Source organism: Pseudorasbora parva, chromosome 19 (genome assembly GCF_024679245.1).
Source record: "Pseudorasbora parva isolate DD20220531a chromosome 19, ASM2467924v1, whole genome shotgun sequence".
In the NCBI taxonomy this organism is placed as follows: domain Eukaryota; kingdom Metazoa; phylum Chordata; class Actinopteri; order Cypriniformes; family Gobionidae; genus Pseudorasbora; species Pseudorasbora parva.
In genome coordinates this window covers 26493218-26509882 of record NC_090190.1, presented here as the reverse complement: position 1 = coordinate 26509882, position 16665 = coordinate 26493218, and the positions used below count along the sequence as shown (strand labels likewise).

General features: G+C 36.7%; 1 protein-coding gene and 1 long non-coding RNA gene across 6 annotated transcripts in view; one reads left to right on the top strand and one right to left on the bottom strand.

Annotated features, from left to right (window-relative positions):
- The window catches only part of cenpa (histone H3-like centromeric protein A), a 77899-nt gene extending 69782 nt beyond the window's left edge, over positions 1 to 8117 (bottom strand). For 2 of the 3 annotated variants that reach the window (XM_067425889.1, XM_067425887.1), the window contains exons 1-2: positions 8013 to 8117; positions 7596 to 7752 (exon numbers count right to left, since the gene is read on the bottom strand). In XM_067425889.1, coding sequence (XP_067281990.1) covers positions 7596 to 7704 — 109 coding nt within the window. In that variant the 5' untranslated portion in view covers positions 7705 to 7752; positions 8013 to 8117. Of the gene's footprint in view, positions 1 to 7595; positions 7753 to 7843; positions 7975 to 8012 lie in introns of those variants that run through there. The other variant, XM_067425888.1, reaches the window with a different exon arrangement.
- Positions 8118 to 8250: 133 nt separating this feature from the next.
- Positions 8251 to 16665, top strand: part of LOC137048330 (uncharacterized) — a 39441-nt gene continuing 31026 nt past the window's right edge. For 2 of the 3 annotated variants that reach the window (XR_010899381.1, XR_010899380.1), the window contains exons 1-3: positions 8251 to 8325; positions 9242 to 9351; positions 12136 to 12369. This is a non-coding gene — a long non-coding RNA (uncharacterized lncRNA). The remainder of the gene's footprint in view (positions 8326 to 9241; positions 9352 to 12135; positions 12370 to 16665) is intronic. The other variant, XR_010899379.1, reaches the window with a different exon arrangement.

Sequence of the window (16665 nt, the reverse complement as noted above, 5' to 3'; positions counted from 1 at the left end):
TCATTCACTGTAACGTTAGACTATTAAAGCCCTGTCGGAGATTTCGCCGAATCGCCGCATTTTGTGACAGGAGTCAGGACCATGGACACGTTACACACACCAGGCAAGTGCACTGCAGAGGGGAGGGCTTTGGGGGTTTGAGCCCGTGCCTTTTTTGAAAATAAATCAAAAGTGCCCCTCTCAACATTCATCATTACTATATTGTGGCCAATAAAACAGAATTTGAATTATAATTAATATAACAACGTGTACAAAACAGTAACAAATGGCGGAAAAGCCATGTTTATCCATCTTGTCTCTGTCAGTCTGAAATATCGTTGTCATAACGCGTTGCTATGGTCAGCGTATGTTTTGCTCGACCGCAGCGCATGGTGGGAGCGGCGGCACTGGTTGTAACTTGAAAATTAATGCTTTATGTAAAGTTCTGTCGATGGATACACGTGCTGGTTGTAACTTGAAAATTAATGCTTTATGTAAAGTTCTGTCGATGGATACACGTGCTGGCTCCTCAAAGACAGGCTACACTACAACAGCGATAGAAAAAGAAAAACATGGGCAAAACGGTCTATCTTTGTAAACTGTGTTCAATGCATGCAAGTGCTGCCGTATGACCAGTCATTTTCGCCATCATCACCCAGTATATTCACCAGAAGACGCGAATGAGAACTGCAGTGTGAGACTGAGAAGCTGTCTCTGTGTGCTCGTCCAAAAGCGTGCGCGCACGTGTCACAGCGCGCAAATATTGAGTTCTTCAAGTCTTGCGCTTCAACGGACAAACTCACAGAAAAAGTATATCAACATGTCGATCTTGATGAGTATCCAAGCAGACATAGTCTGATGCCTTAAGTGAACTGTATACAGTCGAGAAAGACGAGCATATCCCTGTATTAGGTCTTAAAGGGGCAGTAGCCTTTACTGCTGTCTGTCAAACAAAAGATAAGGACATCACTCACTACTCTTGATTGAATAGCTTTTGTAATTTTAAAAAGGATTGATCTTTAATTTAAACAGTTACATGTGCAGTTATTTTACACTTGATTCATTTATTCAATTTCTCTACCTAAAAACTAATGTTAGACCTACCTGAAAAAATCTGAAAAGCATTGTTTATTTTATTAGAATCTTTGCTCAATAGTATTTATTTGTGCTGCTGCTTGTATTTAAGTTTTTTGTTCTTATTTTCTTTATTTTTGACAGTAGCTCTTTCTTTCCCTGAGCATGGCAAATAACAATAATTAATCACATTTTTATCGCGCTTTTCTAGACACCCAAAGCGCTTTACATATAGAAGGAGGGAATCTCCTCAGCCACCACCACCAAATACCAAACCATACTGAAACTGTGATACAAACCGAGCCGTGAGCAATTACACCCCTAGTGTAACATATGTATGGGGGTGTCACAAAATTAGAAAATTTTCAATGGGTGCCATGACTGTAAAAAGGTTGGGAAACACTGATTTAGTGAATGGCTGTGGCTCGACAGCAGGAAAAACAATCCAAACAATAACGATTTTTTAACCTTTCATCATTAATGTTAATCAAAGCTATTATTCTAAATGTAGGCTGTCAAGAAGGAGGAAAGAGGGGCAGTGTCTCTCCAAAAAAACAGAGACAATACATAATATTACAAAAAAAAAATACCGTCTAAAAAAAAATGCTCTGCCATTGTCTGTGATGTTTGTTTACTGTAATATTTACCAGTAAAGAGTAGGTTATAGCTGCTTAATTAATTGAATTCATTAAAAAAAAAATCTTTTTAATATTCAAATACACTAGTCTATATCACCATATGCGTTGGTTTAGCAACAAGTGCAAGCCACTTCAGAGACACAGATAGTTGCGTGTTCTGAGTTAACACAATCGAGCGTAAAAATACGAATGCATATACATATACATTACATATCACTGGAAAATACTAAAAAGGGAAGACAGTGGGAAAAGAGGTAAAATACCTGAGAAACCCAGAAAAAAAGGGAGGGTTGACAGCTATGAGTCAATGACAGCTAGCGGTGGTTGGAACCTTTTCTTAAAGGGGGGGTGAAATGCTGTTTCATGCATACTGATCTTTTTACACTGTTAAAGACTTGGAATCCCATACTAAACATGGACAAAGTTTCAAAAGTTAAGGTGGACGTTTGATGGGAGTATTTCTTTGTCAAAAATACTACTTCCGGTTAGTCATAAGTTTCGGCAAGTTTTTTGCGATCATGCGTCCACTTTGACGTTAATGGGGGCGGAATTTCCTTGTATGGGCCGTACGAGAGCGTGAGAGAGAGAGGGAGAGTGAGAAAACAACAGGCTACGCCCATCAAAGCGCTGGCTCGTAGGCTGCGCTGCACAGGTGATGTGCACAACTAACAATGTCACAAAAAAAGTGCGTTTTTGGTTGCCAGACCAAGACAGTCCTGCACAGATTCCCCAAAAACCCCGCGGTAAGGCAACAGTGGATGGAATTTGCTTTTCCAGATCAGCAACTGAGTTGCGCAAAGGTTTATGTCTGTTCACTGCATTTCGGTGCCGACTGTTCATAAACAAGGCCCAGCTCGACGCCGGATTTTCCAATCGCCTAATGCTGAATGATGGAGCAGTCCCAACGATAAAGGTCCCAACGTTAGAACCGCAGGCGGTGAGTAAGACTGCTTCAAATGTCTGTGTTTTTGCCTATGCTCATCAAGTAGCCCAAACATGATCACGTATAGTTAATTGATCAATGGAGCATGCGATGTGTAGTGCGTGTACATTTGTTTAGCTGGCCACTATATGTGTAACTTTATGTTTGTGTATTGTAAAAGCACTCCAAACAACAATACACAAAGAGTGGGGAAATATGTTGAACTAAATAAGCACGCTTCTTCATTCAAATGTGCTACTATTCCGTGTCTTTCTATGTAAACACTAGCCTGCCGTGCAAAACCATGTCTACACAAACCACGCGTAAACACACACACACACACGTGCACAACTGCACTTCCCACATGTACACCTTCAAAGACAAAAATACGTATATAAATATGTAAATAACACAAGCCGCTAAGCATATTATATAGTTAGTGTATAACTTGTACCACATAGAGACGTCCTGCTCTAGTCGTTTTTGCTGCTGCTCCTGTTCAACTGCAGTCTCTGGGTCTGATTTCAGATCATGGATGGGCTGTATCTGATTAAAAGCCATATTTTTATTTTGAATAAAGTTTTTTCCCGCTGTTAGGGATGACACAGCTTTACGACGCACTCAACACAATAACAGCGGCGCGCACTCGTCATCCGCTCACACGACACGCCCCCACCCGCTCGGCTTTTTTCGGAAAGACTCGGAACAGCGCATCTTTCTTATATAATTATAAAAAAAATAAAGACTTTTCGGAGATATGCAGGATGCAATGCTACTCTATTGGTACTCAAGATTGACATGACACTGACTGAAACTGAGTGTTTCACCCCCCCCCCCCCCCCCCCTTTAATGGAAAAAGGCATGTTCTTGTTGCGGTTTTGCAATTAATAAAAAAAAAAAGTTTCTTTGTCAGTTAAAAAGCAACAATTTATGCTACATAACTCAACAACATAGCTTTTTATGCAATAAAATCATGATAAATTAGGTTTCTAAAAAATAAAATAAATAAATAAATAAACGGCGGTAAAACCGCATACTGCTATTGAGCCACCCATAATAACCAAAAGGAAAATTTTCTAACCGCGACAGCCCTATGGCTGATTACGTTTCTGGTGATAATCTGTCACTCATCGCCCTGACAATGTGATTGGTCCGAATAGTTTCTGTTCGGGCATAATAACTCCTCTACGGATTGAGTCCAGACTGAACTTCCCGACCTTAAAATGTTTTGGGCGGGGCTAATTTCAGCTGGCCTCCAGGCTAGTGTGTGTGGATCGTGCAGGGCCAAACCGGTCTCAAAATCCAAATGAATCAAATAGGATCGACTCGCTCCACTCGATCCACAAATGCACATCTTTGTTGCTAATGCAAAATAAAACATTGGCATTCACAAAAATGTCTATTTATACAAACTGCAGCACATTCATGCAAGTCTGCATTTTGCACATACAAGTTGAAAGGCATTTGTTTGTGGATAGTAAAAAGGTCATGGATAATTGTGTGTTAATGTATTAATCATTTTGAGTCAAAAATCATCCCATAGTCAGGACCTCAGTTTAACGTCTCATCCAAAGGACGGGTTACCTTTTTTGGGCTTATTTTAAAAAATATGGTTGCTTGTAGACGTGCCGATTTTCGATAATGCGATTTATCACGATAATTAATATGCACAATATTGTTATCGTGGGCACTTTAAAATATCGTAAATAATAATTTATTAACAATTAATATTTTTTTTATAATGCACTCAAGAATACTTTGCCCATCAACCTTATAAATGCTCAACACCGCTGTATTCTGCGTCAAAGCGACACGCGCTCAGATGTAATATGAGAAGCACATGACCGAGTGGAGGAGACGCGCTGCTGAAATGCCGCTCAGTGACAGCAGAGGGCGCTAATGAACTGCAGAATGCAGCTGTTACCCTGGAAACCCGCAAACAAACAAAACACGTGTACTTTTTAAAACAGCCATTCGTTTTTTTGTAATCTCAATGTTGTTCATCACAGCACCAAATACTTAATACTTAAAGACTTAATAGGCTATTTATTTTCAAACTTAAACATTTTTATGCTTTAATCTAGACTACAACATGCCCTAATGATTAGAACTATTCTAATTATTTGTTATTGTTCAGTAAAACTTTGATCATTATTACCAAACTGACAACGAAAAAGTCTTATAAAGAATTAATTATTCTAAGTAATGTTAATTTCTTAGTTACTATTTAATAACATTAAAATCAAAATAACTTTTTTAATGAACCTAAGATAAAACTAACAATGATCAGTATTTCTTAACTAACATTACCAAAAACATACTTTCTGTAACAAATGTAGCTATTGCTCAATCTTAGTTAATGCATTAAATAATGTACAAATTAAAAGTCTAGCTGTTGTTCTTTATAGCCTAATTCTTTTGCACTTTAATCTGTTTGAAAATTGTACTTTTACAGCTCTGAAAAAAATCTGGAGACCACTTGACATTGATTTCTCATTGATTTCTCAATGAGTGGTCTCTTAATTTTTTTTTTCCAGAGCTGTATATATTTCTGTAGCATTATTGTATTTACACATTCAGTTATTTTTGTTATTACAAAAATAGTTCTTAAAGCGGTTATGCTATGGCAACACTTTTTTTTTGCAACTTATTTCAATATCGTGATAATATCGTATATCGTGATAAAACTTCAGCAATTAATCGCAACATGAAAAATTGATATCGGCACATGCCTAGTTGCTTGTTAGGATATTACGATAAGCAATTTTGTTGCTTTACATTTATAGTCACTGTTTTGTACAATACATTGACTGACACTGTTTTCTCACAGCTAAAAGCTTTTCAATGCAACGATACATGTTCTGTATGAATGAATGAAGGAGGCATTTATATAGCGCTTTCAAATGTACTACTGTACACCCAAAGCGCTTCACACTCATGTCAGGGGTCTCTCCTCAAGTAATTCGTAGTAATTCGTCCTCATACATCCAGTCTCCTTCTTCCCCTCATTGAAGTAAAAATCACATTCAACGTGCAGGCATGTGACATTATAAATGCACATAATAATAGTTAGTAGACGTATACATATTTTTAAAAACAACGCAACCAGCAGAGATGTACAGAGATGGAGACGAAACGGGTTGATAAGGAAGGCACCTAATTTAATTTTAAAAAAATATTTTTACAATGTATTTATCATTACAGGCTATTATATCAATCTATTATATATTATTAGATCTATTATATCTTGTTTTATAAAAAAACAAGTATACTGACACGTATATAATAGTAGGTATGGTTCAAATCTATTTTATAATAAATATGTGGCTATATTGCAGCACTTCCTTAGTGCTTGCCTGTGTCCCAATCATAGACTGTATGTTTTTCCCCACATATTATTAATCCTAATAGTATCTAAAGGGGGGAGAAATGCTGTTTCATGCATTATGAGCTTTGTACATAGTTAAAGACTTAGATTCCTATCCTAAACATGTAGAAAGTTTCAAACACTAAGTTGGACGTTTGATGGAGTATTTCTGTGTCAAAAATACTCCTTCTGGTTTCTCACAAGTTTCGGAGAGTTTTTTTCGAGTATGGGTCCCCTTGACGTCGACAGAGTGAAACATTGTTTTTATTACACACTATCTGACGTGCAAAACCGTTTTCCTTGCCACTGCTAATGTTTAGTCGCATACAATAGTCCATAAATCAAATCATGTCATCATATACTACGAGTAAACAAACGCAAATGTTGACAAGCCATTAAATACAGTACTTACCACAGAGACGGACTGCTGCTGTTTCTCCTGATCAATTTATTTCATCCTCCAGATCTGATTCTGGATCATATATATATTAGTTGAATCTGATTGATAGCCATGGTTTATTTAGGGTAATGTTTTCTTTTCCACGCTTGACGATGTCAGCTTTTAGAAGCTCTCGTACTGTAGCTGCGCACCCGTCATTCTTTAGTTTCGCCCACACGATACGCCTCCAGCCGCTCGTTTTTTTCCGGAAAGACCTGGTACAGCTTATCTTTCTTTTATAAATATAATAAAACTAAAGACTTTTCAGAGATATGAAGGATGCAATACTACTCTATAGTTACTCAAGATTGACGTGAGATTGACTGAAACTGAGTGTTTCACCCCCCCTTTTAACATTAGGGCAGATTGCACATTGCAAATGCAGGGCTCATCTTTTTCATGTTTGCTGTGTGTCTGTGTATTCATCACTGCTCCTAATATGTGTGCACTAACTCCGACTATGGGTTACCATAATTGGTCTTCACGTTACTTGTTCTCTTTTTCCCCATCTCCAAACCTATTCTGTTCACAGCTAATCGGAAGATATTGCGTGGCCTTTACTGCAGTTTGAAGATTTTTGTAAAATCACATCCGTTTTTGCTTTTCAAACTCCGAGAGGTTTCAGTTTATGTTCCAGGCATGGCCGTAGCCAGCTATGAGGTCACCGAGGTCCGGACTCGGTATTTTCCTAAGGTGTATATTAAATATTATGAAATAAAATGCCTAATATAGTATTAAAACTACTTTAGTGTTGCAAGGATATAGCACAGCACCAAGAGCTTCTCATCGAAGCGGCCTTCTTTTTTTAATAAATCTTTGGGAGCAGCAACAGCAGTGTGCAGATTTGTGTTTACTTCGTAATGAGTTTCTCATTATTATGAGACGTTAAGTCATTATTACGAGAGTCTCTCATTATTATGACTTAAATAATCATATTTTTTACTCAACTGAGACGGATACGGGATATGATAACGTTAGTTATATTTTAGCCTAACTACAAAATTGGTACTTGAATTTTATTTCTCTAATTTCTCTTGAATTTTAAATGGCTGATATAAAACATGATTAATAGCATGATCACTAAGCCAACCAACCAGTCCATAAACTGCATAAAAATATGTTTAGTGTGCGTGCATTATATGCACATTGCTAAGAGAAGCCAATATGAGAGCTCACCGGAGGGTCCGCTGGTGCGGCGGGTTCTAGCTGTTAACGGTTGTGATGGTGGAGATCTGCGTCTGGGGGTCGATGGCTTTCGCTTGTGTGTCGATTTATCGTGCCGCATGGCCACACAGTATTAGATCAATAGCACTAGACTGCAACAGTTGGTCACCTAAAATGTTTAACCCATGATATTAGTGGGTAACGTTAACCGTAAAAAAACAATAAATAAATGCAAGCGCTGACATTAATCTCACATTAACCTTCGGAAAACGTGTTCTTCAGTTAACATGCAACACCACAAAAATAACTTTAAACAGTTAAAACGAACAAATGAACAGCGACTGTGCGACATCAGATACTGTCTCTCTATTTTAGGCAAAGTCAACAAAATACAGGCAGTCAAAATACACAAATTAATATAAAACTTACCAGCACTTAATGTCGTAACGTTAGATTGGAAGTCGTCTATCACGAACGAATTCAAACGCTGCTGTACTGCCCACACAATTCCTTATAGCCAATGAGGGAGGAAATACACGCGTGACGCCATAAAGAGATATTTGATTGGGCACCTCTTGTAACGCTGCGGAACAAATAAAGGGGCGTTTCTCAATTCTGGGCGGTTTCAAATGAAAATGGGCGGGTTTCCACTTCTTTAAATGATTGGCTAAAGTCGATTCGTCATCAAGATGCCACGCGTATGCGGAGAAGAGGAAATTGCTACTGAGATGACTGCTTGGATGTAAATAGATTTTTTGTAAATTATTAATTCGTGTAGTGTGTTCGACTCTCAATCTATCGTGAAGCATTATTAGGCAACATTCGCTGTCCTATTTGATGAATGCTTGTCACGTTAAACGTGCAACCACTAGGCTAGATAATTCACATGCTAAACTTTTGGCAGGCTAATTTTAAGGAAAAATTACATTGTAATTAAGTGTAACCCAAATACCCTTACAAGAATGAACCATTGTTTTTTGTTGTTGTTGTTGTTGTTGTTGTTTTTGTGGCATATTACGATTTGTATTACTACAGAAATGCCATCGTTAAACTATGGTTTTGTAGCAAAACCTTGGATAATTGGTGGAATAATTACGATACCATTTTATTCGTATATAAAAGCATTTTTATTTTTGTACGGTTAGTTTAAAGTTTAGCTTAAAGTATTAAAAGACTTAATTTATAATACAGTGGACACGTATTTTAGGACTAGGATAGAATATGTTGCACGTCAATAACTGAACACTTCTAATCTCATGACAATGGACACGTATTTTAGGACTAGGATAGAATATGTTGCACGTCAATAACTGAACACTTCTAATCTCATGACAGATGGCTCAAGCTCTTTCAGAAAATATAGATAATGAAGTGGCATATGTGGACTCTACAGTGATCAAACAGAAAGACTTAAAAACTTTGACAGAACTTTGTGAGGTTGAAGGGAATATAAGAAACACTAGCACAATAAACATGAATAAAAAATTATAATGTAAAGTATCCCCTCCTCATGTGTTGAATTCCTGCTGTTGTGTTCTGCAGCAGATTGCTCTTTTACAGGTGTAACCTCTAAGTCTAAAGAGCAGAAATAAATAATACTAATAGTAATAAACTTGATGATCAAATACTAAAATTAACATTTTTCCTTTTGTTTTCAGAATGTGGACATCTATCCAGTTGACAGCCATGTCATCGTGACATGGTTGCCACCTTTTTGTGCACAATCCTATGGACGGCTTACCTGTATGTATGGCTTAAATTCTCAGAGGTGGGGTTTTTTTTGTTTTTTTTTTCATGTTTATTACAAACTCTCGTGGAGACAACAGCATAATAAACACAACAAAACAAAAAATTAAAATAAAACAGACAAGGCAACAACAAAGTGCAAGTTGACAGTGAGGACGGGAAAGAAAAAGAAAAAAAGGCATTGTTCTCAAAATAAATAATGAGTTACAGGATCAAAAACATTTCAGCAGCATAACAAATATCTTCTATAGTTTGTTTAGAATTTTTGACAAGGTTCATGGAGGATAATAACATACGAAATTCATTTTTAAAACAGTTCACATTTGGCAGTTGTTTTTTCCATTTACTTTTGTGAATGTGGTATTTACCCATAATGATGATAAGGTTGATCAGAAGTGAAAGATCCCTCGTTAGTTTAGAATTAAAAATAAGAATATCTTCTACTGTAAATTGCTCAAGTTCGCTAATTTTATTATTTAACCAGTTATGTACATCTTCCCAGAACTTTCTACTAACTGAGCAAAGGAAGAATAAATGCTCTTTTCGTTCTGGGTTTTCATTGCAAGGGTCAACTTCAAAACCAAATCTACCCCTCAGTGTCTCCGCAGATGGATAGTAATTGTTAAGAATTTTAAATTGCATTTCTTTTACTTTGGGTGCAATTGGCCATTTTATAAATTTCCAATGTTTTTCAGCAATTGTTGGATTATCTAATATTTTAAGTTTTATCTTCCTATCATAGTCGTGATATATATGTCATTTGAAAGCTTTATTTAAATATTTGCTGTCACATTTTTTGTCCGTAATGTCTCCTATCATTAAGTTTGGAAGTTTGATTTGGACATTTGAAAAAATAATTATGTTTTTTATCAACTGTAACAAATTATCTGGAATAGATTTACATATTCTCTTATATTCTTTAAGAGAACATTGAATATTATCAAATTTGATTTTTAAATCTTTTAACTGTAGGATTTCACCCTTTATATCTAAAATGTCATGAACAAAGATAATGCCTTGGTCAAACCAAAGCTGGTTGAACAGACTTTTTCTTTGATACAATTACTCTATTATTCCACATGGTGGCACAGTGAGGGGTAAAGTTATGGGTAAATACCATCTTCCAGTGATGCAAAACTTGTTTATGAAACTCTGATAATTTAAAAGGTAATTTAGAAATTTCAAAATCAAATTTCAAAAGAAAGTTTAACCCACCGAACCTCTTAAAGATACTTTTTGGAATGTGATACCATATTGAATCCGGCTTCAATAGAAACTCTTTCAACCACTTTATTTTAAATGTTCCTAACATTGCCTCAAACTCCACTGTTTTGATACCCCCCCTATTATACTCCTTAGCCAACTGAGATTTCTTAACATAGTAGGTCTTATTTCTCCAGATAAATTTATATATAATAGAGTTAATTTTCCTCACGTTTTTTGGAGCAATGTAAAGGGATTGACAAGGATATATCAGTTTAAGTAAGTTAAAGTTAAACCAAAAATGGAAAGATCTCTACTAAGCTGGTGGTTTAAGGATACTTGTATTTGATCAATTTTTTCTTTCATATTCATTTCCTCTCTTTGTTTTTTATCTTCAACCATCTAAACTCCAAGATATTTAACTTCTTTTTTAACAGGGATAGACATTATTTCTGTATCTTTACAGTCATATAATGCAAGTAGTTCACACTTTTTCATATTTAAACGAAGCCCTGAGGCTTTGGAAAAAATTGAAATCATTTGCAATGCATTGCTAACCATCGATTTATCTCTAAGGAAGAAAATGGTGTCGTCTGCAAACTGACTGAGGCGAAATTCGTAATCAAAAAAATGTATACCCTGAAAATTTGGATGATTTAATATCAGATATGCTAATAGCTGTTTACATAAAATGAACAACTTTGGACTAATTGGACATCCTTGCCTTATTCCACAGGTTATATTTATTCTGGATGTTAATCCTGGGTTTAAGGAGACATAGCTATAAATATCTGTATAGAACATTTTGATCACTGAACAAAAATTTTTGTCGAATCCCAAATTTTCTAATGTAGAAAATAGAAATGTTCTCTATAGAATCGAACGCTTTGAAATAGTCTATAAATAAAATCAGGCTTTCCGATTCCAGAATAGAACGATAGTCCAGCATGTCCAAAATTAATCTCACATTATTATGTTTGCTTCTACCTTTAATAAACGCAGACTGAGATTCATCTACTATTTTATCAATTACTGTTTTCAATCTCTCTGGATAAATTAACGCTAATATCTTATAATCATTGCAGAGCAACGTAATGGGTCTCTAATTGTCTAAACTTGTTACATCTTTTTTTGTTTTAGGGAGTAGGGTTATTATACCAGTTTTCATTGTTGGAGTAAGACATCCCTCTTCTATACATTCAATAAATACATTCAATAACAATTCTTTGATATCTTCCCAGAAAAATCTAAAGGGGGGCTGAAATACTGTTCCATGCATACTGAGCTTTTTACACTGTTAAAGACTTTCGATTCTCATCCTGAACATTCAAAAACTAATGTTGGACGTTTGATGGAGTATTTCTGTGCCAAAAATACTCCTTCCGGTTTCTCACAAGTTTCGGAGAGTTTTTTTCGAGTATGGGTCGACTTGACGTTAATAGAACGGAAGGTCCTTGTATGGGCCGTACGGGCTCTTCTCCCGATGGGGTGCGCGCGCGTGACTAGAGCGATAGAGGAAATGCACGGCCATAAACACTCTCAGGTGCAGATCCAGTCGTCCGTGAACACTTATGACGCGCCGCGCTCCACTTTATTCCTATAGGTGACGTCGAGCGACTTCAGCGCTTCAGCACAGCATTCCGGGAAGGCAGCGCTGCATTTGAACCGATTTGAACGCAGAAATGACGGGAAGCTTCACAAAATCGCTTCAGTCGCGTCTCAAAGTGGATTTCCACACCACTGCTGTCACAGGACTTCACCAAATCATGCCAAAGAAGTGTGTTTTTGACGGAGCGGTCCCAGCGATAAAGGTTCGGTCCTGCTTTGGAAGAAGCTGGTGAGTAAAACTGCTTCAAATGTCTCTGCTATTGGCTACCATCACATGAGTAACTTAAACATCAGTAAACGACACGATCGCGTGCTTCGTTACACTAGTCTGACGTGCAAAAGCGTTTTGCTTGCTACTTCTAAGGTCTAGTCAATAGTCCATAAACCGAATCATGTCCTCATAAACTGCACAAGTAAAGACACACAAATGTTGACAGGCCACTAAATACAGTACATACCACAGAGACAGACGTCCTGATGTTGCTGTTTCTCCTGTTCAATTTATTTCTGCCTCAGATTTGATTCTGGATCATTATCTGTATTAGCTGAGATAGCCATGGTTTTCTCCACGCTTGAGGACGTCACCGCTTTGTTCGCGATCGTCATTCTTTAGCTCCGCCCACTCGATACGCCTCCAGCCGCTTGTTTTTTTCTGGAAAAACTCGGTACAGCCTATATTTCTTTAATAAATAAAATAAAACTAAAGACTTTTCGGAGATATGAAGGATGCAATACTACTCTATAGGTACTCAAGATTGACATAAGATTGACTGAAACTCAGTGTTTCACCCCCCCTTTAAAAAACTCAGAGGTTAATCCGTCAATTCCAGGTGAATTCCCCTTTTTCAATTTTTTCAGGGCATTTTCTATTTCTTGCAAATTTATTTTGTTTTCCAAACTTTTTTTTCCACTTTCACCAATCATTTTAATATTGCTCTTAATCAGAGTAAAAAAGGATTCACAGTCCTCTTTGTGGAAATTTGAGCAATACAGGTCAGAGTAAAAGAGTTGAACTTCCTCATTTATTTGGCTTGGGTCTTCAATAACTATGTCATTTTTTTTTAATTTGCAAATTCTTTTTTTTGACTGCCTATATTTTTCTAAGCCATAGAAATATGTTGTATTCTTCTCACCTTCTTCGATCCATCTAGCCCTGGATGGTACAAAGGCTCCATTTGCTTTTTCTAAATAAATTTCATCTAACTGTTTTTGGAGGGAGTTCAACTCAGTTAGCTCTTCCTCCGAAGTATTAGTTTTACCACAGAGTATGTTAATCCTTTTCAGTATTTCTTCCTGTTTTAGTTTATTTGTTTTTGACATGCTTTTCCCTATTTCAATTGCCAACCTCCTTGTTTCAAATTTAAACCATTCCCACTTCCCTTTATTTGACATATCCATTCCTTTTACATTTAAACAAAGGGATTTTATTTGTTTGCAAAAAAAAAAATCATTTGATAAAAGTCTATTATTTAGTTTCCAAATATTACCCGAAGAGCATGGTTGTTTGGTTACTAACAAGGATAAGCTTATTAAACAGTGGTCGGTGAGCGGAGATGTAATAATCTCACAATTCTGAACATTATTACTTATTGAATGTGAGATTAGCCAGTAATCTAGCCTTGACCGTTGGTTCCTGTTTGAAGCACTAATCCATGTATATACCAAATTTGTAGGGTTATTCAATCTCCAATAATCAAAAGTATTAGTTTCAATACAGAAATGTTGTAGTACTTCATTTTTTTCAGGTTTTTGGCCTCTAGGAGGTAGCCTATCCAACCAAGAATTTGGAGCAATGTTAAAATCCCCTCCCCTCCCATAACAACTTTATCTGTCATATGAACAGCTTTCCACTCTGTCACTAGTTTACCAAGTTTTTCTAACATGCTTTTGTTGTTCACTTTGTTATAATATCCATAAATTGAAAGCACAATCATTTTTGGTTGCATATTTCAATAACTGCAATCAGCCAGTGGCCATCTTTATCTCCTAAGTGACAAATTACTTTTCCGGCAAACCTGTTACAAAGTATCATAACACCTGCCGAATAATTAGTACCATGAGAATATAAAACATTATCCCCCACTGCTGTTTCCAAAAAATTTCATCTGCTGTACCTGAATGTGTTTCCTGTAAAAAAAAAAAAATTGCCTTAAGTTCTTTACAAAATAAAAAAAAGTGCCTTGCACTTTGTAAGATTTTTCAAACCTCTAACATTTAAGGAAGTAAACAAAACCGACATTGAACACTTAAAGAACAATGAAAATAGTGCTTAATGAAAACGCTCTTGAATTAACAAAAAAGCAGGAATGAGCAATTCTGTCCAAAATATATTAGGGCTCAACCAAAACCCAAATGTTTCAGTCTAAAAAACTTGGGCTATTTAGCCATGTCAATGAGACTTTTTCCCAGTCTATTCAACAGCCCATTATAACAGAAGCACAAAAACTCGGAAAACACGTGATTACTTTTTCAATCAAAGTTATGGAACATGTCGTATGCATCAAGGATAAACCTTTTTCCCATCAATGATCGCGTATCCTTCCTTCAAAAAGGCCTTCTTTCCGCGTCTCCTGGCTTTGTCCACCCGTTGCCACAGCTTCTCCTTTCGCCTCCCGATCCTCTTTGGAAAAATCCTGTTTAAAGATGATCTTCTTCTCTTTACACACTCTGGCCTTCCTCGACATCTTCCAAACTTCCTCCTTTACCGTTCGCGAAACAAACTGCATAATGATGGGTCTGGGCATGTTGTTGTTCATTGCACCTTTTGTCCCTAAACGGTGAATGGTGTCAACATTTCGGTGGAGATCGTCAACAGACATGGAGACCACTCTCGTAAGGATACCTATGACTTCATCTCTGGTTTTCTCATCTTCCTTCTCAGGTAACCCCAAGAGCCTGAGGTTCCATCTCCTCTTGTATCTCGCTGCTTCCAACACCTTTTCCTTCAGGGATTTATTTTCTGCCGCCAGTAACTCAACTTGCCTTTGTAACTTCACAGCGTTTTCTTTATTCTCATCCGTGACTCATTTAATGGCGTCGGTGCGTTCATCGATGTTCTGCAGTTTGGCTTCTAGGGCATCAAACTTTTTCAGAGCTTCTTGAACATTGTTCATCCTCGCTTCAATGTTCTCAAGCTTCCCATCCAAACCGTCAAATCTTTTCATCACAGACTCAATAGCTAGCATAAAGCTATTCGCATTCTCCTCCCTTGTCTCCGCACCTCTCTTTCTCAGCTTTTTGGGTTGTGGACTATTTACAGGAGTTTGATCGCCCTCAAGATTTGCACAAGATTGCTCCATTTCTTGGATTTCGCTTTCGCTCGTTTCACTCATATCACTCAGCACAGTGGTGCTGTAGGCATGGTCGACGATGTTAGCTTCACCATGTTTTTCTATCTTTCCGGTAGCCCTAGTTAGTACTGTTTGTGCGATTAATTCTTCAAAAAGTTCAAAAGTTGGTCTAAAACTAATAAAAGTCACTTCTGTCACAATATAGTTTGGTTGATTTTCCTTTAAGTAATGTGTGGTCTTCGGAGCCTGCTAGAGACTGAACTACTCACTCCGCCATCTTGATTTGTCCCCCCAAAGTCTCCCAGAGGTGGGTTTGCCAACTGCATAAAAGAAAGTCTGTAGGTTTAAGAATTTTTGATAAACTTGTGCTTTTCCAAACTATAGACTGACATTTCAAGAATTAGGAGATTGTGGTCTGTCCTTTTGCTGGGGATGTACCCACCCAACATTATACAGTTTTCTCTGGTATTAGTTTGCGAAAATGAATACAAGGATGTTAAAATGTCAACAATTGGTGTTATTTTTAATTTCTTTCATGCATCAGGTCAATCCTAATATTAGGGCTGTTTCGAATGCCATTTTTTGAGCTTCGAAGCTTAGGTGGCAATCAATATCGAATATTCGAAGCTTCGGTGGGTGGGGCTAAATATATAATAATAGTGTCGGTTTGCATTTGTATCATCTTTCACGACTTCACGTTTCACTCTTCGGCATCGTAAATGTGTTGCGGCAGACCCAGTGGAGTGCAGTGTTGCATTTGGTGCAATATGACCAGGTGGCACACATTCTTTAAATATTAATAAACATTTAATAATCTTTTAAATAGAACAGTTTCCGGTACGCATTACACGGGCAGGTTTATACTCCGAAAACGGACAGTGCACAAGTGATACAAAACACAAAGTCTGTTGAGAGCAAGAACTTTAATAAGGTATTAATAACGAACCTTTCTTTAAAACAAATGAATCCCAAAACAGAAATTAAATTATTAACACAGTGATTTCAACAAACTGTAATAAATAAAGAATACGGTAGCATGCTTATAAACAGTTGAATAAGAATAAATGAATTGTTTTTAAAATGACACAAAATGTAATATCTATTACAATTAGTTTTATTCTATATAAGGGATTTATTTTGTCTTATTCTGACTTTTTGTTAATTTAAATCTTTAAAATGCGCGATGCTTTTATTGAAAGCATGTTGCGGTGTTTTTTTGAATTTATTATTATTAT